The 27,565-nt window shown below is 45.1% G+C and overlaps 1 protein-coding gene across 6 annotated transcripts in view; it reads right to left on the reverse strand.

The window, feature by feature from the left end:
- The window catches only part of CNKSR2 (connector enhancer of kinase suppressor of Ras 2), a 377,408-nt gene that overhangs the window by 293,264 nt on the left and 56,579 nt on the right, over positions 1 to 27,565 (reverse strand). Inside the window, exon 1 of one of the 6 annotated variants that reach the window (XM_075913325.1) lies at positions 9,502 to 9,591. The exons of the other annotated variants lie outside the window; for them this stretch is intronic. Coding sequence (XP_075769440.1) covers positions 9,502 to 9,576 — 75 coding nt within the window. The 5' untranslated portion in view covers positions 9,577 to 9,591. Of the gene's footprint in view, positions 1 to 9,501; positions 9,592 to 27,565 lie in introns of those variants that run through there. 6 annotated transcript variants of the gene reach the window in all.

The raw sequence follows: 27,565 nt of genomic DNA on the forward strand, positions 1-27,565 counted from the left end.
CTTACCATCCAATTTTTAAGTTCTCACCTGTTTTCGGTTTTTTTTACCCACACTGCACCAATGCAACTGCAGAGGCTTTCAGCAACTATTTAACAGAGCAATGTCACCCAACCATTTCTGCAACTTCCCCCACACCCTGACAAAAATAATGATGAAGAACCAGTTATCGCACAACTTTATTTCTTAGCCTTGTGTGTGAAGTGTACTACAAATTATATTATTTTTGGTGGAATTCTGTGCCGCAGTGCAAGGAAGAATTTATACAGAAGTTAATGCTCTACCTAAGTCCTCTCATGGATTAATAACTCATTAAAAGATGGGAAACAAATTGTAGGAATAAATGGTCAGTTTTCAGAATGGAGAGAGGTAACTAATGGTATCTTGCAGGGGTCTATACTGGGACCAATACTATGCAACCTATTCGTGAATGATCTGGAGAAATAAGGGAAATGGTGAGGTTGTAAAATTTGCAGATGATACTAAACTGCTCAAGGTAATTAAGTACAAAGCATACTGTGAAGAGCTTCAAAAGGATCTCAAAAAGCTAGGGGTATGTCTACACTACCCCGCTAGTTCGAACTAGCGGGGTAATGTATGCATACCGCACTTGCTAATGAAGCCCGGGATTTGAATTTCCCGGGCTTCATTAGCATAAGCGGGGAGCCGCCATTTTTAAATCCCCGCTGCTTCGAACCCCGTGTAGCGCGGCTACACGGGGCTCGAACTAGGTAGTTCGGACTAGGGTGCCTATTCCGAACTACCGGTACACCTCGTTTCACGAGGAGTACCGGTAGTTCGGAATAGGACCCTAGTCCGAACTACCTAGTTCGAGCCCCGTGTAGCCGCGCTACACGGGGTTCGAAGCAGCGGGGATTTAAAAATGGCGGCTCCCCGCTTATGCTAATGAAGCCCGGGAAATTCAAATCCCGGGCTTCATTAGCAAGTGCGGTATGCATACATTACCCCGCTAGTTCGAACTAGCGGGGTAGTGTAGACATACCCTAGGTGAGTAGCAACAAAATGGCAAATGAATGTTAATGTTGATAAATGCAAAGTAATGCACATTGGAAAACATATTGAAAAACATAATCCCAGCTATACAGATAGAATGATGGGGACTGAATTAGCTGTTACCACTCAAGAGAGAGATCATGGAGTCACTGTAGATAGTTCTCGGAAAACATCCATCCAATGAGCAGCAACAGTCAAAAATGCAAACAGTGTTAGGAATCATTTAAAAAGGGACAGGGAATAAGACAGATAATATCTGCCTCTATATAAATTTGGAATACTATATGCAGATTTGGTTTCCTTAACTCAAAACAGATATCTTGGCACTAGAAAAAGTTCAGAAAAGGGCACAAAAAGGGATTAGGGGTTTGGAATGGATGCCATATGAGGAAAGAAATAATCCTGGGACTTTTCATCTTAGAAAGGAGGAGACTAAGGGGGAACTTGATAGAAATCTATAAAATCATGACCAGTTTGGAGAAAGTAAATAAGGAAAAGTTATGTACTTGTTTCCTTAGCATAAGAACTAGGGGTCACCTACTGACATTCATAGATAGAAAGTTTAAAACAAAAGAAAGTATTTTGCACACAACAAAGTCAACCTGTGGAATTCCTTGCCAGAGGATGTTGTAAAGACCAGGAGTTTAACAGGGTTAAAGAACTAGATAAATTCATGGAGGATATGTCCATCAATGGCTATTAGCCAGGATGGGCAAGAATGTGTCCCCTAGCCTCTGTCAGAAGCAGGGAATAGGCAACAGGGTGATCACTTGATGATTACCTGTTCTTTTCATTCCCTTTGGGGCAGCTGGTATTGGCCACTGTTGGCAAACAGTATACTGGGCTGGATGGACCTTTGGTTTGGCTGTTCTTACATTCCAATTTCCTTCGCCCCACCCCAGAGAAATGGGCTGCATAGCAGTTGGCTGCCATCAGGAGACATTGGACCCAATAGAGTCTAGCTTGCAAACAGAAGACATGACTGGGTAGTGGAAAGGAAGTTGGAGGACTCCCAGTATCAGCAGTTCCTGGCAATCCCTGAAGGAAACAGGCTGTGTGCTGGGAAATCCTTACAAAAACTTGAGACCCAACACCAGAATGTTTCTCCTTCTGGATCCTTTGGCAGAGAAACAGACTGGATTGTCATGGGGCAAAGGGTTACTGACAGGTATCTTGAAATAAATTACTAAAATAGCTGAATCTCGCATGATTTCATAGTGTTATTTTGACAAATAAAACACGCAATATTTTTCAGAATTTTAAATATTGTGTGCAGATTTCTTGATACAGAATCCCTCCAGGAGTATTTTTAACTATCTTGTGAGTGAGAGCAGAGATGGATCGGCTGCGTATAATTTGTGCCTAAGGATAACTTCAGAGGAGAACTTCATTAAAATGAACAGGTCTTAATAAATCATCCAGGTGATAATGGAAGGAAAGGGGAGTTCACATTTGCAGCTGCTGATTAGCAGAGCCGTCTTCTATTTGGTACCTCTGATGGAGAGGTAGAATAGAAAGCAGTCAACTCCACTAGGGCTATCTACGTGGAAGAAACTGCCTCCTGCAACCATTACATGATCATATAAATACTACGGCACCCTTCACCACTGGATGCCTCCTCTATCCTACAACTTTGGCTTGTCACATGGTACCTGATTTTAGAGAAGCAACCTAAGAGACTGTGCATGTCTCCCATCATCCTGGACAAAGCCTCTTTTTACTTGGCATCATTCAGAAACTAAACATTCACTTTTCAGAGCAGAGCTGCACTTTAAGACTATCTGAATAATATAGGGGGATTTAAAATTTAAAGTAAATAAAAATAAATCATTGTCCCCCCCCCCTCCTCCCCACACACACACACCTCTGACAATTCAGAGGTTTCAAATCAATCTTATACAGGTTGAACTTCTCTAGTCCAGCTCCCTCGATATCTGACCAGTGCCAAACTAGAGAATTTGCCAGACTACAGTAGTTCAGCATTACCAACAGTTCCACTATTTACTGTGCTCTTAGAAGACATTTAGGGGCAAACTGGAGCTTTATAACTGCACAGAAACCTAGAGCCAGGACTGGTAGCTGTAAACAAACTTTATGGGATCCCGGGAAACTTGATCACAGCCATGATAAGTGAACATTCAGCTAACTAAAATCATGCCAGACCATGGACGCTACTGGACCACAGAGGTTTAATCTGTATATTGATCCACCACATATTTTCTAGGCACAGAAGATTTAATACTTTATTCTTAATTGTACAGTTGCTGGTTATTCTTCCTAATCATACACAAGCCCTTGGAAAGAGACATAATTGCTGATTAAACATATGGCAATGCCTTATACTCAGGGCAATCGTTTTCTCTGCTATTAAAGATTCTATGCCAATTATATGATAGACCGATTTAGAGTAAAAGTACAAAAACTTTCTAAGCTGGTCGACATTTTGGAAGAAAAAATTAGAGGGCTGGAGGCCCAAGTGTCGACCCTACGCTTGATCAGAGAGGATGAAGACTTCCTCGATAGAAGGCAGCATTTAATCCTTCAAGCACGGCAGGCAGAAGAGCCAGAGAGGGCAGTACGTGACCAAGAAGAGAACTGGCAGCATGTAACTTCTAGAAGGGGAAAAAGGCCAGCACGGGAATCCCCCGATGCTATAGAGGTAAGCAATCGCTTTCAAGCTCTCTCCACAGGCTCTGCAGTGCTGAAAGCTCTGGAAGGGACCTCACAAGGAAGAAACCAGAAGGAAACACCATCTACTGGAAGGCATGGGATGCGTAGTCCTACGGATGGGGGTTCCACGGCCACCACGCCCAAAAGGAAATGACGGGTGGTGGTGGTCGGGGACTCCCTCCTAAGAGGGACTGAGCCATCCCTCTGCCGTCTGGACCTGGAATCTCGAGAGGTGTGCTGCTTACCAGGAGCTCGCATTCAGGATGTCACTGAGAGGCTTACCAAGCTGATCAAACCTTCGGATCGCTACCCCTTCCTGCTTCTCCACGTGGGAACTAATGATACGGCCAAGAACGATCTTGAGCGTGTTACTGCGGATTATGTAGCGCTAGGAAGAAGGATCCAAAAATTTGGAGCGCAAGTGGTATTCTCCTCCATCCTCCCTGTTGAAGGGAAAGGACTGGGCAGGGATCGTCGAATTGAGGACGTAAATGCGTGGTTGCGCAGATGGTGTCGCAGAGAGGGCTTTGGTTTCTTCGACCATGGGACTCTGTTCTGGGCACAAGGATTGTTAGGAAGAGATGGGATCCACCTAACGAAGAGAGGAAGGAGCATCTTCGCGGGCAGGCTTTAAACTAGGGCTTTAAACTAGGTTTGTCGGGGGACAGTGACCAAAACCCTGAGGGAAGTGGGGAAGTCGGATACCAGGAAGAAATGCAAGAAAGGAGGACCCATGTTTCGAATGGAAAGATAGGACGATCAACTGGTTACCTGAAGTGTTTGTACACTAATGCGAGAAGCCTGGGCAACAAACAGGAAGAACTGGAGGCCCTGGCCCAGACCAAGAAATATGATTTAATTGGGATAACAGAGACTTGGTGGGATGACTCGCATGACTGGAGCGCTGTCATGGAAGGGTATAGACTGTTCAGGAACAACAGGCAAGGGAGAAAAGGAGGAGGAGTTGCACTATATGTGAGGGTATGTCTACACTACCCCCCTAGTTCGAACTAGGAGGGTAATGTAGGCATACCGCACTTGCAAATGAAGCCTGGGATTTGAATTTCCCGGGCTTCATTTGCATAAGCGGGGAGCCGCCATTTTTAAAACCCCGCTGGTTCGAACCCCGTGCAGCGCAGCTACACGGGGCTCGAACTAGGTAGTTCGGACTAGGCTAATGATACACGAAGTGTACCGGTAGTTCGGAATAGGAAGCCTAGTCCGAACTACCTAGTTCGAGCCCCGTGTAGCCGCGCTGCACGGGGTTCGAACCAGCGGGGTTTTAAAAATGGCGGCTCCCCGCTCATGCAAATGAAGCCCGGGAAATTCAAATCCCAGGCTTCATTTGCAAGTGCGGTATGCCTACATTACCCTCCTAGTTCGAACTAGGGGGGTAGTGTAGACATACCCTAAGAGAGTACTATGATTGCTCTGAACTCCAGTATAAAGAGGGAGAAAAACCTGTTGAAAGTCTATGAGTTAAGTTTAAAGGAGCAAACAACAGCATTGATGTTTGGTTGATGTTTGCTACAGGCCACCGAATCAGGTGGATGAGGTACATGAGGCTTTCTTCGGACAACTGAGCAAAGCTTCCAGATCGCAGGCCCTGGTTCTCGTGGGGGACTTTAATCACCCTCACATCTGCTGGGAAACCTATACGGCAGTACACAGGCAATCCAGGAAGTTTTTGGAGAATGTTGGGGATAACTTCTTGACACAGGTGCTGAAGGATCCGACCAGGGGCCATGCACAGCTTGACCTTCTGCTCACAAACAGGGAGGAACTAATAGGGGAAGTGGAGGTGGGTGACAACCTGGGAAGCAGTGATCATGAGATGGTAGATTTCAGGATCCTGACCAAAGGAAGAAGAGAGAGTAGTAAAATACACACCTTGGTCTTCAAAAAAGCAGATTTTGACTCCCTCCGAGATCTGATGGGCAGAATCCCCTGGGATGTTAACATGAAGGGGAAAGGAGTCCAGGACAGCTGGCAGTATTTTAAAGAAGCCTTATTGAAGGCACAGAAAGAAACCATCCCGACACGTAGCAAGAGAGGCAAACATGGTAGGAGACCGGACTGGCTTACAGGGGAAATCCTTGGTGAACTTAAGCACAAAAAGGAAGCTTACAAAGAGTGGAAACTTGGACAAATGACCAGGGAGGAGTTTAAAGGTATAGCTCGAGAATGCCGGGGGGTTATCAGGAAGGCGAAAGTGCAAATGGAATTGCGACTGGCTAAGGATGTGAAGGATAACAAGAAAGGTTTCTACAGGCATGTTAACAAGAAGAAGGTGATCAGAGAGGGTGTGCGGCCCCTAATGGATGAAGGAGGTAACCTAGTGACAGATGATGTGGGGAAAGCTGAAGTACTCAATGCTTTCTTTGCCTCTGTATTCACGGACAAGGTCGGCTCCTGGACTTCTGCGCCAAGTGATGCAAGATGGGATGAAGATGGACAGCCCGTGGTGGGTAAAGAACAGGTTAGGAACTATTTAGAAAAGCTAAACGTACATAAATCCATGGGTCCAGACTTAGTGCATCCGAGGATACCAAGGGAGTTGGCAAATGTCATTGTGGAGCCTTTGGCTATTATCTTTGAAAAGTCGTGGAGATCGGGAGAAATCCCGGATGACTGGAAAAAGGCAAATATAGTGCCCATCTTCAAAAAAGGGAAGAAGGATGATCCAGGGAATTATTGGCCGGTTAGTCTTACCTCGGTTCCTGGAAAAATCATGGAAGGGATCCTTAAGGAATCCATATTGAGGCACTTGGATGAGAGGAAAGTGATTAGGAATAGTCAGCATGGATTCACAAAGGGCAAGTCGTGCCTGACCAATCTGATTAGCTTCTATGATAAGGTAACTGGCTCGGTGGACATGAGGAAGTCAGTGGATGTTATATACCTTGACTTTAGCAAGGCTTTTGATACGGTCTCCCACAATATTCTTGCCAGCAAGTTAAGGGATTGTGGATTGGATAAATGGACGGTAAGATGGATAGAAAGATGGCTAGAAGGCCGGGCCCAGCGGCTCGATGTCAGGATGGCGGTCGGTTTCTAGCAGAGTGCCCCAAGGTTCGGTTCTAGGACCGTTTTTGTTCAATATCTTTATTAATGATCTGGATGAGGGGATGGATTGCACCCTCAGCAAGTTTGCGGATGACACTAAGCTGGGGGGAGGGGTAGACACGTTTAAGGGCAGAGATAGGGTACAGAATGACTTAGACAAATTGGAGGATTGGGCCACAAGAAATCTGATGAGGTTCAACAAGGACAAGTGTAGAGTCCTGCACTTGGGACGGAAGAATCCCAAGCATAGTTACAAGCTGGGGACCAACCGGTTAAGTAGTAGTTCTGCAGAAAAGGACCTGGGGGTTACAGTGGATGAGAAGCTAGATATGAGTCAACAGTGTGCCCTTGTAGCCAAGAAGGCTAATTGCATATTAGGTTGCATTAAGAGGAGCACTGCCAGCAGATCCAGAGATGTCATCATTCCCCTTTATTCGGCTTTGGTGAGGCCGCATCTGGAGTACTGTGTCCAGTTCTGGTCCCCCCACTACAAAAAGGATGTGGACGCATTGGAGAGGGTCCAGCGGAGGGCAACCAAAATGATTAGGGGGCTGGAGCATATGACTTATGAGGAGAGGCTGAGGGACTTGGGTCTGTTTAGTCTGCAGAAGAGAAGAGTGAGGGGGGATTTGATAGCAGCCTTCAACTTCCTGAAGGGAGGTTCCAAAGAGGATGGAGAGAGGCTGTTCTCAGTAGTGACAGATGGCAGAACAAGGAGCAATGGTCTCAAGTTGTGGTGGGAGAGGTCCAGGTTGGATATTAGGAAGAACTATTTCACTAGGAGGGTGGTGAAGCACTGGAATGGGTTGCCTAGGGAAGTAGTGGAGTCTCCATCCCTAGAGGTGTTTAAGTCTCAGCTTGACAAAGCCCTGGCCGGGTTGATTTAGTTGGAATTGGTCCTGCCTAGAGCAGGGGGCTGGACTTGACGACCTTCTGAGGTCTCTTCCAGCTCTATGGTTCTATGATTCTATGACATTAAAATTAACAAGGAAAAAAATCAAAGCATGCTTTATAATGCAGTGAAATAACTGAAAGTAATTAATCACCTCACCAAACTTACTACATTAAATACACAAATTCTCACTACAATACAATTAAAAAAAAGGGGGGGGGGTATGATGAGCATAATACTAGAAGTATGAGAAAAAAATTCAGCGAATAGTAAGTTTGCTGATAAATGTGTTTTTCAACACATGACAAATTCAGGTCCAATTCAGCTAACATATTTAATCTTTTTTTTTTTTTAAGTCAAAACAATTTGTTTTGATGATTTTGAAGTGAAAGATTTCACACGCAAATGTAGTTTTGTTTCAAATTTTATGTAATGTCTTTAAAAAGATGAAACACCTGAAAATGCTCCCAAATTAACAAAAAAATAAAAAATAATTTCTACTTCAATTGTTTTGTTTGACCTGAAAGAAAAGCATTTTAGTTATTTTGTTTCAGCTTAAAAAAAACTGAAAAAAATCAACTTCCATTCAAACTAAGCCATTTTCCCCTGAATTATTTGGTTCAGCCTCCAACCAAAAATTCACTCAGCTCTCTTAAGAGACATAAGGAAAAGGCTGAAGAACTGAACACCCCTCTTTCTTGTCTGATCATCTCGCCCAAGTGTCTATATGAATTCAACATAATCAATGCAGGGGGGAAAAAAACAGTTACACCGGACTAAGACCTGGCATGTGAAATTCTATTCAGATCATACAGGTCTGGGTTTGGCAAAATTAAAGGAAGGGAATCATGCTTATGCTGGTAAGCAGAATTACTGAAACTACAGAAGGACAGCTAACTCCTTAAGTAATGATTAATGTTTAGAAATCATTTAAAATTATATTTCAAAGATACACATTTTACAGTTTGTGTGATGTTGACAAGCAGCTGAATGTGATTATCAACTCACCTCCTAGTCACCTGCATACTAGCTGTACAGCTTTACATTTTCTTACCAATTCTTCAGACATTGCATCTCTAATTTTACAAACGCTTAATTCCTTTTGCTTTAGAGAAATATTTTTTAAAATAGAATTTGCACTTGAAGACTGACCATAAATAACATTACTTTTATTATGCTGCCTTAAGTGCTCAGGGTGAGAGTTCTAAGTGTAATCACAGCAATGCTATAGTTCCATGATCTATCAGATTAAACCTTTTTTATAGAAATCAAGACAAAGTGTCTATAGCCACAATCTTATATTCATGTTTTGTTCACCATCACAAATAATTTCCTTCACATTTCTCTTCCTCTAATATATATATATATATATATATATATATATAGAGGATTATTATTGCACAAATTTCACTTTTATTTATTCAAAAATGTAATCTCACTTTGTTAATTTCTGCTCATTTTCCAAATTTCTCTTATATATGTTAATACTTCAGCTAAAAACCCAACCGAGGACAGAGATAACTAATTATATTCCAAGGATTTTGACATTGTCTTTTTCACCTCTTCCTCTAGAGTATTACATCTTTAATGCACCCCACTCACATGTTATTTTAGCACATGGAATTTGTAAAGGATCAAGTCAATGCATGGAAACTGACAAACTTTACGAGTAACAACAAAAATATTAAGATGCAACCACAAACAAATCTATTTTGCTCTTGAAATTTGTTTTTAAACCAGCTAGCAGAACTTTAAAAAAAATGCAAATTAAAAAATGTATGTTGTTGTTGTTTGGGGGGGAGGGGAGAAGAGAAGATAAAAGATTATGTGATTTTGGCAGAGTGCCATATGGGCATGCTTACCTGGGTAACTGGATAGCCAGCAGGGACCAGTGCAGCGTAGCAGGCTCCGCCTGGCTGAAACAACCCTATGCTCATGGCACGCCCTACCCAGCCAGTGCAGCCTGCCACAGGATGGGCTCAGCTGAGCTGTTCCAACCCAGCTGGTCCTGCTGCCCTCTGCTGCAGTTAACTAGTTAAACACTTTGTTTAATCAGTTAACAACCCAACTGGGATTTTGCATCCAGAGTATACTTTAGTTCTGTTTATGGCTCTGCCACTGAACTACTAAGTCAATCTGGACAAGTCTCTTCCTCTCCGTTATATGCTTCTACAATGCCTAGTACAATGGCACTAAACCCAAGCTTTAGGCCTTGAGTTCTACTGTAATGCAAATAATTAAACTAATAATATGCATGGTTGCTCAATTCTTCACTTATACATCAAGGCATACAGGCTTAGAATAATATTCTAAATACACTTTTCCTACATCTGAATGATAAGGTAAAAAAGTCCATAAAGATTTATTTTAAAAAATTAGAAAATTAACTATTATGGAAGCTTAGGTCCATAAACTGAAGTTTCACATTATGACTATTTAAAGACTGTCCGTCTTTTTTTTTTGGATGTCTTCCTTCATTGGCACAGGTGAGGGAAGGGAAATAAAGATAAGAACAATAGATTTTATTGCTCTTACAGTGCCATCACCTACTACCATTTTTAAAATAAATCTGTCCAGAGCACAAACTACTGTCTGAAACTGACATATTTTAGAATTTTATATCAGTAGTGGAGCCTATTTCAATCAAGTATCTCCCCAAAATAAAATAGAGTTCTAGAAAGAGTGTGAATAGATCTATTAAGTTTCTGCAATAATATCTGTTTGCATATCTGGGTTCATTAAAACCCCCTTTAAAATACCTTTAAACAGTGGCCAAACAACTTCCTTTCCCTCCGATTCGACTAAATTTAAAAAACAACAACAACAAGTTGCACGTTAAGCTTTCAAAAGCTTGCCCAAGTAGTAATTCCCAAGTCTGATCATAATTTAAATTTGGAAATGCATCACCAGTGTGTTTTACTAAGCAAAACTGTGCATTTATTTTCAAGCAATATAAGAAAAAACATAATTACGTGCCATGGAAAATATCATGCTTCTATAATCCAAAATAAAAACCAACCATTGAAGAATTACCAGAGATTAAACAAGTTCAGAAATCTCTTTTCATAACTGAAGGACACGAATGACTGAACTGCATGGCAACTGGAGTTACCCTAATCAGACCACAGCAGCAATGGCTCTAATGGAGTCTTCTGTTAGAATCAGAAAACAAGAACCTGAGGAAACTAAACTATAACAGAAAGCTGTGTAGCTTAGTAGCAGGTGTTTGATCTAAAGTTTGTGGGGGTCTATTAACAGAGGTTTTAACTAATTGCTTTTCTATATATTCATATGAGAGTCTCTGAGTGATAAACTGCAGCTCTTCTCAAGTTGACAAGAATTAGCACCACTTACCAACAATTATTTCAGGGTGGGGGTGGGGGGGGGAGAGAGGGGAGCAGCCTACCCATCTGTCTGCAAATGCCTTGTGCTATTTTATACCAAGAGAGGGAAAGCAGAACGAAACCACTTTGGTCTATCTTGAGCACAGCTGCTTAATTAGCAACATAAAACCAAAAAGCCCATTTCATAAACATAAACTTAAGAAAAACTAGTCAAACATTTGCTAATAGGCTAAAGCACTTCACTATCATACCATAAACAATAAACAAACAAAAAAAGCTGCATGTTCCAAACTAGTGTACAAATACAGCGTTATCCCTATTGTGTCTGCTCTATCAGCATCAAAGCTGCTGGGATCCAAACCACTGGCCCAGTAGTGATTTTCTCAGACCTTCAAAATAGATGGAGGGGGGGGCGTCATAGTTTCTTACAGCGGCACTATTGCCTTGATGTCTTTGAGCACATCTGAAATCAAAACCATTGAAAACAAGGAGGCATGGCCACCTTGCATTATTCTCTCAATCATTGCTTCCCCCCTTTCATCATGGAAAGCTGCTCCAATCCAAGTGGAGCAAGTTTACATATTTACTGAACAGAGTGGCTCTGTTGCTACATAGATTCAACTGTGCTCTCTAGCAAAGACAACTGGTAGTCCCATTCTGTGTCCACTAAGAAACCTGCAGAAATGTTTTGCCCTTATAATAGATATCAAAAAAGGGATACCATCTGCCCAAGAGGCCAAAATCCAGAAATGCCTGAGAAATTATTGGATTTAGGTTAAAAAAATGCACTACCCTAACCATAAAAGATATAACTACTCTATAGAACAAGAGAAGTCAATGTTACTGCAAACATCTCTGCTTAAAGCAAACGAAAAAAGAGGAACAGAACCAGGACAGGAATATACAGAAGAACCCTAATGATAGTGATTTATTGAGCTGCGGTCTCCCACTTGGAGGAGGTGGCAGCAGCAGCAGCAGAAGGGTTGCTTGGTATCTGGTTTTCAGCCAGAACACCCAAGCTGCGTCTAGACTGCCATGATTTTCCGGAAATACTTTTAACGGAAAAGTTTTTCCGTTAAAAGTATTTCCGCAAAAGCGTGTCTAGATTGGTCCTAGAGTTATCGTTATAACGATGCACTTTTGGGCAAAAGCACGTGTACATTGGCGGGACGCTTTTGTGCAAAAGCAGAAGCCCGGAACCATTTTGCAGAGGGCAAAAGGGCACAAGTCCTTTCCGGGGGCGGGGGCTGGAGCTCCTTTGAGACACGTACTTAAAGGGATCTCCCTGGACAGCCGTTTCTTTCCTGCTGCGTGCTTTGGGACCTCTTGCAGGGACTGTCAGCCGTAGCAGTTTTGGTGGTTGCCCTCTGCCTTTTTGGTTACCACTGCCTTTTGCCGTTTAGTGCCTTTGACTGTTTTTTTTTCATCTCCCTTGGTTTTTCTGCCATGGAGCCAGGGGCGGCCATGTACCTGCTCAGGCCCCTGCCGGCCATTTTGGAAGGCCTGCAGCTGATGCTCCAGGCTGCTGCCCTCCTGTTCCAGGACCTGGAGGCGCAGATCACTTTGGACTCCCTCACCACGGAGGCCATGGCGTCCCTGTGGCATCCCCACCCCAGTGTGGAGAGGCCACTGTGGAGACTGGACACCAGTACGGACTGGTGGGACCGGCTGGTCCTGGGGCAATGGGACGACCAGCAATGGCTCCAGAACTTTTGCATGCGAAAGCGGATGTTCCTGGAGCTCTGTGCCTGGCTCGCCCCTGCGCTCCAGAGAGCCACCACCCGGCTGCAGGCACCCGTCCCTGTCGACAAGAGGGTCGCCATCGCATTATGGAAGCTGGCCACCCCGGACAGCTACAGATCAGTGGCACACCAGTTCGGGGTGGGCAGATCCACTGTTGGTGTCATTGTGATGGTGGTAAGTCCCAGGGGGAGTGGGGAGGGTGCTGCATCCATGCACAGGGGCAGCCAAGACTCCAGGCTGGGTCACCCAGGAGTTTGGGCCATCCCTCCCTTGCACAGACCCGCTGGGGCGGGGGGCCGTGGGGGCCCTGGTGTGTGTGTGTGTGTGTGTGTGTGTGTGTGTGTGTGAGAGAGAGAGAGAGAGCACAGAGGGCATCACGGGGGGGGGCCTAAGGGAGCACACACTCACCCTGCCTTATGTGATGTGTTCCCCTGTGTTTCTCTGCACCCTTCTGCAGGTTGTCCACACCATCAATGACGTCCTGCTCCCAAGAGTCATCCGCCTGCGTGATGTGGATGCTACGGTGGCCGGCTTCGCTGCCCTCGGGTTCCCCATCTGCGGGGGAGCCCTGGATGCAACCCACATCCCCGCCCCGGCCCCGGAGCATCAAGCGGCCCATTTTATGAAGAGGAAGGGGTACTGCTCGATTGTACTCTAGGCCCTCGTGGACCACCGTGGCCGCTTCTTAGATGTTTATGAGGGCTGGTCCGGCAGGGCACACGACTCCTGCATCCTCCGGAACTCAGGACTGTATCGCAGGTTGGAGGCGGGCACCTACTTCCCCCGGCGGGAGTTGACTGTTGGGGATGTGCCTATGCCCATCTGTGTCGTTGGGGACGCGGCCTACCCCCTGCTGCCCTGGCTAATGCGGCCCTACACAGGGCGGCCAGACCAGAACTGGGCCCGATTCAACGACCGTCTCAACCGGGCCCGCAATCAAGTGGAGTGCGCCTTCGGCTGATTGAAAGCCCGCTTCCCGTGTTTGCTCACCCGTCTCAAGATGGGTGAGTGGAATGCCACGGAGGTAGTGGCTGCGTGCTGCATGCTCCACAATGTTGTGGAGTGGAGTGGAGAGGCCTTCCTCCCCGCATGGATGGCAGCCGAGGGCCAGGCCTATGAACAGCCCCACACAGCTGCCATCCGCCAGGTGCACCAGGATGAGGTGTGCATCCGGGAGGCTCTGACAGACAACACAGTTTTGTTTTGAACAGAAAAAACTTGTATTTTTTTATTTACAAGGGGGAGAGGTGGACAAGATCTTGAACTGGGAGGCGGAGGAGCTACTCCTGGGAGGGGTGGCCCCTGTGAGCGTGGAACTGCACATGGGGGGCAGGCCGCATCAGGGCAGGCTGCACGGGGAAGTGGGCAGGAGGGGCAGGAGCAGGAGGGGCAGGGACAGGGACAGGGACAGGAGCAGGAGCAGGAGCAGGAGCAGGAGCAGGAGGGGCCATTGCAGGAGGGGGCAAGGGCAGTGCTAGGGGAGGGATGGCGGGGGCATGGGGCAAGCCCATGCCATAATGAATGGCATGGCCAATGTAGGCGGTGTGGGTGGCGATCGAATCTGCCATGCGAACGCACTGGGCCTGGAAGGCACCCCAGGCCTCCTGGCGCCACTGCAGGTCTGTCTCCACGCGCTGAGTGATGGCTGCCTCGACGCGCTCAACGGCCTGCACGTGGTGCCGAAGGAGCTGGTCCTGGTGGCAGAGCCGCTGCCTCGATGGTTGGGCGGCTGGGGGTGCTGCTGCTGCTGCCGCTGCTGCTGCAAGACTAGAGGGTCCCCGGCTTGTGCTTGGTCCTGCTGCAGGGAAGAGAAGAAAGGATGGGTCAGTCAGGCAGCCCGGCCACTGTCCCCACACCTCATGCCCTCCACATGAGCCCAGGTGACACCACAGTAGTGTGGCTTGGGACCACTTGGTTACCCCCTCCTCCCGTGTTGTATGTTTCCATACAGGACTGTCCCTGGAGTAGGGTCCTCCTCCATGTATTGTAACCACCAGTCTGTGTCCTGGCCCCATGGAGGATGGGAGGGCGCTTGTGTTGTGTTCACCTGTGGAACTCCCTGCGGTGGAGGCCGTGAAGCTTTGGGCTAATCAATTGTTTTTGACAGGGAGCAAGATGAATCCCCACACAGTGCCTGGGAGCACATCTGGCAGACGTGGTCTGGGCTCTCAGATCCCCATCACATGGGATGTCTCCTGGAAGGAACCAGGGGTGACTGGGGAGTGTCCCATCCTTGCAGCAAAACTCAGGTGGCCCTAGGGCCAGCCCAAGCGCTTATCCCGTCCCTCTCCTGCTAGCCCTCACACATGTAGCCCAGGGACATGCGTGGCCGCAGTGGGGACTTCCCTCGGGAGGCCAGCCAAGGCACCGGGAGCAGGCGAGGGGCTCAGTGGGGGCCACGCTCATGGGCTGTGACGTTGCGGTTTTCCCAGGAGCAGCTGGCTGTGCCTCACAGCCAGGCATGGGACAGTGTGCTGGTCTGTGTGCTGCACCCTTGCGGAGGCGCGGGCTCTGGCCTGAGTTTCTGGGGCCCTGGCTGGTTCCAGCCGGTATCCACCCTTCCCCCCGGTCCTGCCGGATGTGTGAGAGCAGCATGGTCCCAGGCATGCCCAGCAGCTGCCTGCCGCGGCCACATCCCACTCGGTCACCAGGCTGCACGTGCTGCTTACTGCCTAATGATACACAGCGTGCAGCTCACGTGGCCTGAGTGACGTGCTCTCCCCCTCCCCACTCCGGGCGCCTGGTTCCCCCCGCCCTTGTGAGTGCAAAGTGTAACACTCACCGGTGGATCCGTCCCCAGCCTCTGAGGATGCACAGGAGACTTTGGGGCTGCCAGAGGGAGCCTGCAGGGTGGCAGTGCTGGCCTAATCCTCTGACGCACTGCTGATGTCTCCTTCCCCCACCTCGGTGGTTCTGGTGATGGGGTGGGGGCACATGCTGCTGTACACGGGGATGTCCGGTGCCTGTCGTGCTGACTGGCCCAGGATGGTGTGGAGCCATTGGTAATGGGGGCAGGTGTCGGCTCCTGCCCGGACGTAGCCCAGGCACAGCTCCTTTACTTTAGCCCAGACTTGCTCCAGGGTCCGGGCTTGATGGCCCTGCTGGGCGAGCACCTGGGCCATGCGGGAAAAAATGTCCGTGTTCCGGTGCCAGGAGCGGGTCTCGTGCAGGGCCTCTTCCTCCTGCCAGAAGTCCAGGAGGGCTTCCAGCTCCCCCGGGGACCAGGATGGGGCCCTTCTTTTTCTGGCCCTTGGGCCTCCTGTGTGGGGGGTGCGGGTGGCTGATCCCCACCTGGAGCTGTCATCGTGCTTGGGGGGTGTCTGCTGGATGGCAGGGGCCACGCGGCAGGCCTCTGGCCAGAGGTCAGAGAAGGGCTCCTGCCTCGTAACCTCAGCAGCCTGAGTCTACTTTAAGGGGGCTCGGGTTACCAGGCAGTCTGAGAGCTGACTGTGGCTATGGAGCCTCTGAGCGTCCACTAGGGCTTTTTTCCATTTAGCCTGCTTTTGCGCAAAACTTCTTAGCTGCCTGTCTACACTGGCCCTTTTGCACAAAAACATTTCTGCAAGAGGGCTTTTTCCCGAACGGGAGCGTCAAAGCATTTGCACAAGAAGCGCTGATTTCGGACAGTAGAACGTCAGCGCTCTTGCTCAAATTCAAGCGGCCAGTGTAGACAGCTGGCAAGTTTTTGCGCAAAATCTTGCCAGTCTAGGCGCACCCCCAGAGAACTGCTGATCAAGCAACTGGTCAGGTGTTCCGCAGGACTAAGGCAAGTTCCCTGACTGGCCAGGATCATGCAGCACCAGGAACTGGCTGGTACATCTGGCTCCTTGGCACAGCAGCAGACACGAGGGCGAGGACTCTGCGTGCTGCCTCTGTCACAAGTGCCAGCTTTGCAGCTTCATTGGTGGGAACCACGGCTAAGAAGAACTGTGGGGACAGTGTCTGTGGGCAGCCCCTGACCCCTCCGCTTAAAAACTGGACATGCCATCCTCTTCTGGCAGCCACCCGAGATGAGCGCCACCGACTGGAGCCCACACCCACCCTCCCACACAAAACCCCTAGGCCCAACCCTGAGCTCTCTCCCACCACAGAGCCCACATCCCCTTCCATACCCAAAACTTCCTACTCCAGCCTGGTGAAAACGAGAGAGTGAGCAACAGAGGGAGGCGGGATGGAGTGAGCATGGAGTGGGGCCTCAGGGAAGGGGCAGGGCAAGAGTGGGTCTATGGGTAAGGGTGGGGCAGGGCAAGAGTGTTCAGTTTTGTGCAATTAGAAAGCTGGCAGCTCTAAGCAGCATCTGCTGCCAAATGAACAACAGACAAAGAATATTTTTTCCCTCTGACACGTATTTGTCATTGCACCTAAAACATTTTTAAAGATAAGGATAATTGAGGATCTTTTGAAAAAGTGTTTTTAATTTAAATCACCAAGACAGCCTTTTGAAAATATAAATGCTGAAGTCTCCAGGATAACTGCTCTACACCCTAATTAATAATTGCATATTTAGGAATGTAACTCATTGATTATGCCTGACATTTCTCAACGATGAAGTTACACATTTTCTTTCCTCTGAATTATTTTATCCATTCTTTGAATGAGGTAATTTCTTGTGAAAAACATTCTGGCTGTGTCTACATTGGCATCCCTTTCCAGAAAAGGGATGCTAATGAGACACTTCGGAATTGCAAATTCGCAGGGGATTTAAATATCCCCCGCGGCATTTGCATTTACATGGCTGCCGCTTTTTTCCGGCTCGGGGTTTTTGCCGGAGAAAAGTGCCAGTCTAGACGCGATTCTCCGGAAAATAAGCCCTTTTCTGGAGGATCCCTTATTCCTATTTTCAAGGAAGGGCTTATTTTCCGGAAAATCGCGTCTAGACTGGCGCTTTTCTCCGGCAAAAACCGCGAGCCGGAAAAAAGCGGCAGTCATGTAAATGCAAATGCCACAGGGGATATTTAAATCCCCCACGGATATGCAATTCCGAAGTGTCTCATTAGCATCCCTTTTCTGGAAAGGGATGCCAATGTAGACACAGCCTCTGTGTAATCGTATAATTAAAGACTCCATTATGATCAAATGTATACCGGGCTGCATTAAGGAGTCACGGGCAACCTTAATACTGGCATTCCAGTCTGTCTCCCTGCCTCCTACTTTTCAGCCTCCCTGTCTGGGGGCTAGAATGGGATAACTGAAATCACAGAAAAGACAGTTTGCCTACTCTCAGTTCCTGTGTCACAGAGAACCCAGACAGCCAGGAGAAGAAACTGCAGGGAAAGTTCTGGTCAGGCCCTGGAAACCTAGGCTGGAGAATGTTTGGTTCCTTGATGAATATTAGCATGCTTAATACAGACAAATTTTTTTGAAGAATTTAGCTGCCAAACTGAAAGCGTCTCTACTGAGCATGTGTAAACAGATTTTCAAAGACTTAAACCTTTGGCCAAAGTTACATCAGTTTTTACAAGGACCATGCCGTGACACTAGGGCAACCAGCTAGGCAAATTTTAAGTCTGCTGCAAAGCAAGGCGATGTTTAATTAAATGATTGCACAATTTGTGTGGGTGTGTTTTAACCTAGGCAAACAATATTCTTCTCACGTTTTGTTCTCAGAAATGGCCAAACTATTTTAGCTGAATCAAAAAACAAAAACAAAAGAAAGCCTGAGGCAAACAGCCAGAACTGAAAATTTCAGCCCAAATGGTTAGATATTGGGAAAGTTAAAAACATAAACAACTGAAAAAGGGCTCTTAAAATGCGAAGTGTTGGGCATCCTTAACCACAGTCATTGATACCAGCTCCCTCTACAATAGTGTTTCTCAAAGTGAACTGCGAAACCACTTAGACAAGCATGCTAACTATATGTGCCAGTGTGTTTACTTATAGGTGCCATGGCCATGGAGGCTTGTGGCTCCCATTGACTCCAGTTCACTGTTTGCAGCCAAGAGGAGCTGTGGAAAGTGACGTGGGCCAGGCCACCACTTCTGTGACTCCCCATGGCTGCAAACAGTGAACTGGAGCCATTGGAAGCCATGATGCTCCATGGCCATGGCACCTATAAGCACTGCTCTGCATATGGAATTCTCAGCCCCTTCAACCTCTCCCAGGGTCTTTAAATGCCAACACAAAACCCTGGCAAGCAGGTCTATCTACTGTATTTAAATTATGCTGTTTTATAAGTGCTCTCCTCGCACTTTATTTTCATTACTACAAAACAATAAGATGACAAGCTTTGTTTCAGTCATTCTTTATTCCAGCTGACGGCTTTTATTACTGAGCGTTACAAGGCAGTTGAGGTAAAATCTTTTATTGGACCAAGTTCTGATGAGAAAAGAAACAAACTTTGAAGCTTCATGGAACTCTTCTTCAGATAATCAGAATGTCACAGAGTGAGACAGCTAAATACAAGTTGGAACAGTTTGTTAAGCATAATGGGTAAACACATGTTGCAAGACACCTAAAATGAAGCGGGCAATTAACACCTCTACAGATGCAAAACAAAGAAGGGTTAGGTTACAAATTATTGTAATGAATCATAAAGCCAGACTTGGGAAACTGTGTCTCTTAAAAAAAGGAATAAGGGATCTTTCAGAAAAGGCTTTATTTTTAGTGTCGAGCAGAAGTTATACATTTAAAGTGTCCTGGCTCATATTTTGAAAGTGATGTACAGATTTCCTCTGAGGACAAGTGCTAAGAGGTCAGATATGGAGTGATAATTTTTTGAAAAGTATTTGATCATGACTAACAGTGTTTTTGTCCTCTATCTTTTTTCCCTTTGAGTTCACTTGAGAGCATGATTTTTGGTTCGCCCTACATAACCATAAGTTGGAGTATTTCTTGCATTGACTGAGGCAAATCACATGTTTTAATAGGCACATGCAGGACCTGTGAATCCTGAAAGATGTGCTGTAGAGCTGTGGCTCCCAACCACCAGTCTGTAGACCAGTACTAGTCCCCGAACCTCTGGCTGCTGGGCCACAGCAGCTGCCAGAGCTGAACGGTGGCTTAGCTCCAGCAGCCACGATGGCTTATTTTGCTGGATGGCAGCACTGGGGCTGAGGTGGTGACAGAAGGGCTGTGTCTAGACTGCATCCCTTTTCTGTAAAAGGGATGCAAATTAGACCCATCGCAATTGCAAACGAAGCGGGGATTTAAATCCCCCCCGCTTCATTTGCATAAGCATGGGTGCTGCTTTTTTCCGGCTCGGAGCTTTGCCGGAAAAAAGTGCCAGTCTAGGCGGGGATCTTTCGGAAAATAAAGCCTTTTCCGAAAGATCCCTTATTCCTTTTTTTAAGAGGAATAAGGGATCTTTCGGAAAAGGCTTTATTTTCCAAAAGATCCCCGTCTAGACTGGCGCTTTTTTCCGGCAAACCTCCGAGACGGAAAAAAGCGGCAGCCATGTTTATGCAAATGAAGCGGGGGGGGATTGAAATCCCCGCTTCATTTGCAATTGCGATGGGTCTAATTTGCATTCCTTTTACGGAAAAGGGATGCAGTCTAGACACAGCCAAGGAGAAAGAGCAGAAGACACCTTTCTCTCTCATCCCGCCTCCCCTAGATAAAATGTCGGCCCAGCTGAGGCTCCACGCTTGCCCCCTACCCATAGGGGCATGAGACATGCTTGGGAAGGGAGAAGCGTGAAGGAGGAGGGAATGCATGCACCACCAATGGCCACTCCCCCTGCCACACTCCTTAGAGGAGGCAGCCTCACTCTGGGAAGTGCAAGGTTGGGGACAAAGGGTAAAGGGTTGAGGTGAGGGAATGGTGGGATCATAGGACAAGAGGGTGTTGGCATCAGCTGTAGGGGTCAGATGTTAAAGGGTCAAAGGGCATGGGGCTCAGGGACGGGGTCAAAGGGTGTTAGGCACTAGGAAGCAAGGGTCTGGGTTGGGGGTAGGTAACATTTTATTTACGTTTGCATATTCATTATTTGCATCATGAATATACAAATGTGCAAATAAAATGTTACAGGTCTGCCAAAAGTTTGTAAATGGGTTTGCCAATCTGGGCATGTCTAGACTACGTTTTACGTTCAAAAGACGATATGCAAATTCAGTGGGAATATCTTTTTCGGATCACTTTTTTCGATTTTTTTTTTCAAAAACGCAAGCAATCTAGATGCGATTCTTTCAAAAAAAGATTGATGTTTACAGGTTCTTTCCAAATAATTTTTTTTTCCAAAAGAACTGTGTCTAGACTGCTTGCTTTTTTGAAAAAAACTCTTTAGAAAAAGCGATTGGAAGAAGATATGCAAATTCCCACCGAATCTGCATATCTTCTCTCGAAAGTAAAACGTAGTCTGGACTTGCCCTCTGAAGTATAAAAAAGGTTGGGGACCATTGTTGTAGAGGACATGGATGGATTATTATAGCAGTGGAGATTGTCTGCGGGGCGAGTTTTGCAACTCCTTTTGGTAGAGACAAATGTTGGTCAGTAGGGAACTCACTTCTGACAGTGACATTGCTGAGTTTGGTGGGGTTGTTTGAAGGCCAGAAGATAAGGTTTGGGAAAGACACCTTTCAGAATGTTGAACATAGATTATAATTGTTTGATGATATTCCACATGATATTTGTTATGCTTATCAGACTGTCGCAACTTGTAGTTTAGCTGTGATACCTCTGGATAACTTTTCCAGATCCAAAGAACTCTATGAAGCGCCAAAGCTGGTCTCTTCCACCAACAGAAATTAGACCAATAAAAGATAATATCTTGCCCATCTTTTGTCCCTTCTCCCCTCAGACCAACATAGCTACATCAACATTTCTCTTATTACTAATATTTACAGTGAGATTTTGCTGCTGAAAAGCAAACTACGTTCAAGGGATTGCAATAGTTATCAATACTATCATTCTAAAGTAAGTGCTAAAGTGAGGGAAAGCAATTCTGAACAACTGCTTGGCATTTAAGAGTCTCACATAAGTGATGCTCTTGGTCCCAGTGATCCCCTCTGCTTTTCAGATAACAATTTCTTATCGCAGTACTATCTACTGGGGCATCAGAAAGGCTGATGATGTTGAAGATTATCACTAATAATATATGTATACAATTATTTCATTAGTCCAATTCAGAGTCCATAAAAAGCACTAATTTTCCCTATTTTTCTTTATGTTTTCTCAAATAGATCACTTGGGTCCTAGTTAGCCAATTGCTCTCATTCCTCTATAATTTAGTATGTCAGAATGCACAGTACAGTAGTAAATATCACACCCAGTTCTCAAACTGATATTTTAAAAGAAGCATTGAAACCACCAGCGTTGCCATAAATGTAATAGCAGTTTAAAATTTGTTATTCCATAATGGACGTCTTTAAGCACCAATTCCTTTGACTGGATGTTCAGCTTTTAAAAACCACCTCAGTTCTCAGAAGCAACCTACATCAAAAGCAGCTATCATAAGTAAATAAATAAAATTCAGATCCACAATACATACTGTAAACCCCTTAACTTTTACATGGAAGGTGGAAGAGGCAGGTTTGTGCACAGACCTATTTCTCCACAAAAAAGAAAAGCAGATAATATCACAGTGCTATCCTCCTCCCTCTTACATAGGTCTGAGGCATGCGTGTGGGGAAGGAATGGAGATTGGGCAAACCAGGGGAAAACTGAACAAACCAAAAGCAAAAGGGAAACATCATCCCAACCAGGTCTATTCAAAAGGTTAGAACTGTGTTGTCTTCCTCTACCCTCACCGCACCTTCCAACCTCCTCTCAAGAGTTCTGGTGCCAGGATTTCCTAGTAACACAGCTCCAATGGCACCAACACACAAAAACCCCTGCTTGAACACAGCCACTCTACCCCAAGGAGAAGAAGGCCCCAGAAAAATGTGTACTAGCAATATCTCTGCAAATGAATCCTCTCCTCACTGAGGTTCTCAATTCTTAAGGCCCCCACTCACGGTTTCTCTGTCCAGCTACAACAATAAAAACTTTCAAAGTGACCTGTGTGGGCAGTTATGTGCTGTGACAGAGTCTGGCCAGGGAGCTGCTGCAGAGAGGGGAAAAGGCAGCCCGAAAGGGTAAAAAACGCTGTAAGGAGAAGCAGAGAGCTGCAGGCCAATTAGATGCAGCTGGAGGGAACTGGCTCAGGCTGATTGGTGCCAGCTGACTTCTCTGCTGGCTGACTGAGGGCCTTTAAAAGCTTGATCAGTTACAAGCTGGGGAGAGAAGATGGAAGGGAGGAGGTGGAGAAAGACAAGGAGAATGAGAACAAACCCACAACAGCGTTAAGTGGAGGCAGCTAGGGAGGGAGTCTAAGGAGGTATGGCTGGGCTCCCTACCACAGAGACCTGCTGTGAACCCCAAACTCTGGGGTTAGGAATGAGAGACCAGCCCAGTGGTGGCCGGAGTAAGAGGGGGCCCTTGCCACAGCACTTTTGATGCTACTTAGTCCTTGACAAGAAGGAAGCTCAGCCAAAGATAGGAAAGGAACAGCCACATGAATGCAATGGTCACTCACAAAGGTCAATGATAAAGGGATAAAAAACTTTTTACTCCTGTGAACAAGATGATATTGTCAATAAATCTTAGCTTCAGAACATATGAACTTTCATTCCTAAATTGGATCTTTTTCTCTATACCACAGGGGTGATTAAGTTTAATGTTCACCATTACTGACCGATATAATTTTGGTACCAAGTACAAAAGCAGTTTCTCCTCTCTTGGGCTGTGTCTAGACTGGCCATTTTTTCCCGGAAAATCAGCCGCTTTTCTGGAAAAACTTGCCAGCTGCCTACACTGGCCGCTTGAATTTCCGCAAGAGCACTGACTTCCTACTGTAAGAAATCAGTGCTTTTTGCGGAAATACTATGCTGCTCCCATTCGGGCAAACGTCCCTTTTGCTCAAAACTTTTGCGCAAAAGGGCCAGCATAGACAGCTGAGATTTGTTTTGCGCAAAAAAGCCCTGATCGCGAAAATGGAGATCGGGGCTTTTTTGCGCAAAAGCGCATCTAGATTGGCCATAGATGCTTTTCCACAAAAAGTGCTTTTGCAGAAAAGCGTCCGTGCCAATCTAGATGCTCTTTTCTGAAAATGCTTTTAACGGAAAAGTTTTCCGTTAAAAGCATTTCTGGAAAATCATGCCAGTCTAGACATAGCCTGGGTGTTCACACCTCCACATCAGCTGCTAGAAGTGGGCCTCACCCTCCCTGACTGAATTAACCTCGTTATCTCTAGCCTTATTCTGGCCTGCATATTTATACCTGCCTCTGGAAATTTCCACTACATGCATCTGACGAAGTGGGTCTTTGCCCATGAAAGCTTATGCTCCAATACATCTGTTAGTCTATAAGGTGCCACAGGACTCCTTGTCACTTTTGCACATGTAATTTTGATATCTAACTAGTGATAAAGGCAGGGGAAAGAATTTCTGTCTAAAAATGGTTTTGGAAGTTGAGTTTAAGACAAAAAGGACTCATTCTTGGGTAAAGTAGCTATATTTTCCCATGTACTTGCATATAAATCATGTTAGTCATAATTAATTTTATGAGTGCACATCAATATTTTCTGACAAATCATACAGATGCTTTGTCTGCAGTAATCCTCAAGCTAGACAATTCTAAATTCACAGAATACAACAGAGTTCTAGTACCAGCCATAGAAATGTCAGCATCTTACACTGAGTTGCTAAGACTCTGCTACTTCCCCTATCACCTACACAAGACTCAAAGTAAAAAAAAAAAAAAAAAAAAAAAAAGTATTATTTCCTTCTTTTAGAGGGGGTTTCCATTCCCCATCACCATATTTTCTATGAGTAGATTACACTTCAAGGATGGTTTCATTAGGTTGCTGATCTTCAAGGCCAAATCTTCAGCTGGTGTAAATCGGTGAAGCTATCTACTTATGACCAATAGTTTAAAAAAAATACTGTCATGAAACAGCCTCCTAAACCCCAGTTCACTGGACTCAAATTGAAGAATGGCTATGCCAGGTCAGACCCATGCTCCAGTAGCCAGTAACAAGTGCTTCAGAAGGAATAAACAGAACAGGGAAATTATCAGGTGATCCAACCCTATGTTGTCCACACCCAACTTCTGGCAGTCTGAGGTCTAGGGACATGCAGAGCATTACATTGTATCTCTGATTATCTTGTTTTACAGCCATTGAGAAACACATCCTCCTTGAATTTATATCATTCATTTTGAATCCAGTTATATTTTTGTCCTTTAAACTGGGGGCCTATTAACTTATCTTCAGTGCTCCCTAATACTTGTGTTATACGAAAAGGTAACTTTTCCTTAGTCACTTTCTTCACACCAATCATGATTTATAGACCATCTCTTTTTGTAATAAGATGAACAGTCTTCTTTTAATCTCTTCTTACATGAAAGATGTTCCATAACTCTAATTATTTCTGTTGCCCTTCTTTCTACTTTTTTCATTTTCTTATATTCTTCCCCTTTCTTAATGATTTCTAAGATTCTGTTAGCGTTCTGACTGCTGTTGCACATTCAGTAGATTCTCAAAAAATTACCCATGATGACACCAAGATCTCTTTCTTGGCTGATGACAGCTTATGTAGACCCCTATCATTTTGTATGTATAATTGGAATTGTGTTTTCTAATGTGCACTACTTTGCATTTATCAACATGGAATTTCATCTGCCATTTTGTTGCCCAGTCATCCAGCTTTGTGAGAACACTTTGTAGTGCTTTGTAGTCTGCTGCTGGACTTAACAACATTGAGTATTTTTGTATCACTAGTAAATTTTGCCACCTCATTTATCCCTTTTCCAGATCATTCATGAATATACTGAACAGTACTGGTCTCAGTACAGATGCTTGGAGATCACACTATTTAACTCGCTACATAAAACTGACCATTTATTGATACCCCTTGTTACTTACTTCTTACCAAAATACTGATAAATGAGAGGACCTTTCTTATCTCATGACTGCTAAGTTTGCTTAAGATTATTTGGTGAGGGACCTTGTCAAAGGTTTTCTGAATGTCCATATACACTATACCCACTGGATCATCTTTGTTTACATTTCTTAAGAATACTAACAGATTGGTGAAATATGATTTCCCTTTTCACAAGTCATGTTGTATCTTCCCCAACCTGTTATGCTCACTGATGTGTCCAGTCATTCTGTTTTTTACTGTAACTTTAACCAATTTGTCTTGTACAGGCAGTCCCCAGGTTACGTACAAGATAGGGACTGTAAGTTTGTTCTTAAGTTGAATTTGTATGTAAGTCGGAACTGGTACATATTGTAGGGGAAACTCTAGCCAAACATTTCTCCAGAGCTCAGTTTTATTCTCCCACACCTCACTTCCCTCAGTCCTTTATTCTCAAGCTGAGATGTCTGCTGAGAAAAGCCGCTCCGCGTCTCCCTGGTCTGCTGGGGGGAAGCAGCTAGTGCGGGGTTGCCTCACCCCGTTTGTAAGTAGGGATCTGATGTAAGTCAGATCCACGTAACCCGGGGACTGCCTGTACTGAAGTTAGATTTACCCAACCTGAAATTGCCAGGATCGCCTCTGGAGCCTTTTAAAAAAATCACATTACATTAGTTATCCTTCAGTCATCTGGTGCAGAGAGAGATTTCAGTTAGAGGTTACATATCATAATTAGTAGTTCTGCAATTTCATGTCTGAGTTCCGAACTCTTGGGTCAAAACCATTCGATACTGGTGACTTATTACTGTTTAATTTCTCAGTTTATTCCAAACCCTCCTTTACTGATACATCAGTCTGGGATAGGTGACAAATCCTGAGGAGCTAACAAAACAGCTGAGGTGTGGGAACCTTCTTCACATCCTCTGCAGAAAAGACTAACACAAATAATTTATTTAGCTTCTTCAGAATGGCCTTGATCTTGTCAGTAGCGAAACTGACTGTTTGGCAAGCTTCCTTGTTCTTATGTACTTAATTGTTTTGCCCTAAATTTCCTTGTCTTGTGCCTTTCTCTTCAATTCCTTTGTTATCCTCCCTAATTATACTCTGACTTGACTTGTCAGAGACTATGCTCCCTTTCAATTTTCCCCTGTAGGATTTGACTTCCAATTTTAAAAGATCCCTTTTTGCCATTAATCACCTCTTTAACTATACTGTTTAGCCATGGTGGCTCTGTTGTTCCTGTTGTTGCTGTTTTTTATGTGGGGGTATACATTTAGTTTAACCTCTCTTATGGTGTTTTTTAAAAGCTTTCATGTAACTTGTAGGCATTTCATTCTGGCAATTGTTCTTTTTAAATTTCCATTTAACTACCATTCCCATTTTTGTGTAGTTAAAAGCCTCTGTGATGGGTTATTTTAGTATTTCTCTCTTCCCTCAACAGTGTTAAATTTAGTTATATTGTGAATGCTATTGCCAAATGCTTCTGCTGTATTCGCCCTGCAGACCATGTCCTGTGATCTACTTAGGATCTTTTGATTTAGGATAAAAGTCAAGAATTACCTCTCCCCTTGTGGGTTCCAAGACAAGCTACTCCATGAGGCAGATTATTAATGGGATCTAAAAATTTCATATCCTCATCCTGTCCTGAAGTAGCATGTTCCCAGTCAGTATGAGGTTAGTGGAAATAATCCATTATCGCTGGATTTTATGTTTTTCTAGCCTCTTTAATCTCCCTGAACATTTCATAATCACTATCACCATTCTTACTGCTCTTATTATTTAAGTACAGAATTAATATCCATATCAATTGAATGATACAGTCAGATTCATTTAAGATTCTCACTATATCATAAGCTTTCTGTCACATTGGGTGCATCTACACTTCAGGGCTTAACTCAAAATAAGCGACGCAAATTGAGCGACGTCAATTGCATATCTTATTTCGAAATAGGAAGTGTCTACACAGCACTTATTTCAAAACAGATCACTCTTCCTCCAACTTCCCTTAT

Source organism: Pelodiscus sinensis, chromosome 1, assembly GCF_049634645.1.
Source record: "Pelodiscus sinensis isolate JC-2024 chromosome 1, ASM4963464v1, whole genome shotgun sequence".
Classification (NCBI taxonomy): domain Eukaryota; kingdom Metazoa; phylum Chordata; order Testudines; family Trionychidae; genus Pelodiscus; species Pelodiscus sinensis.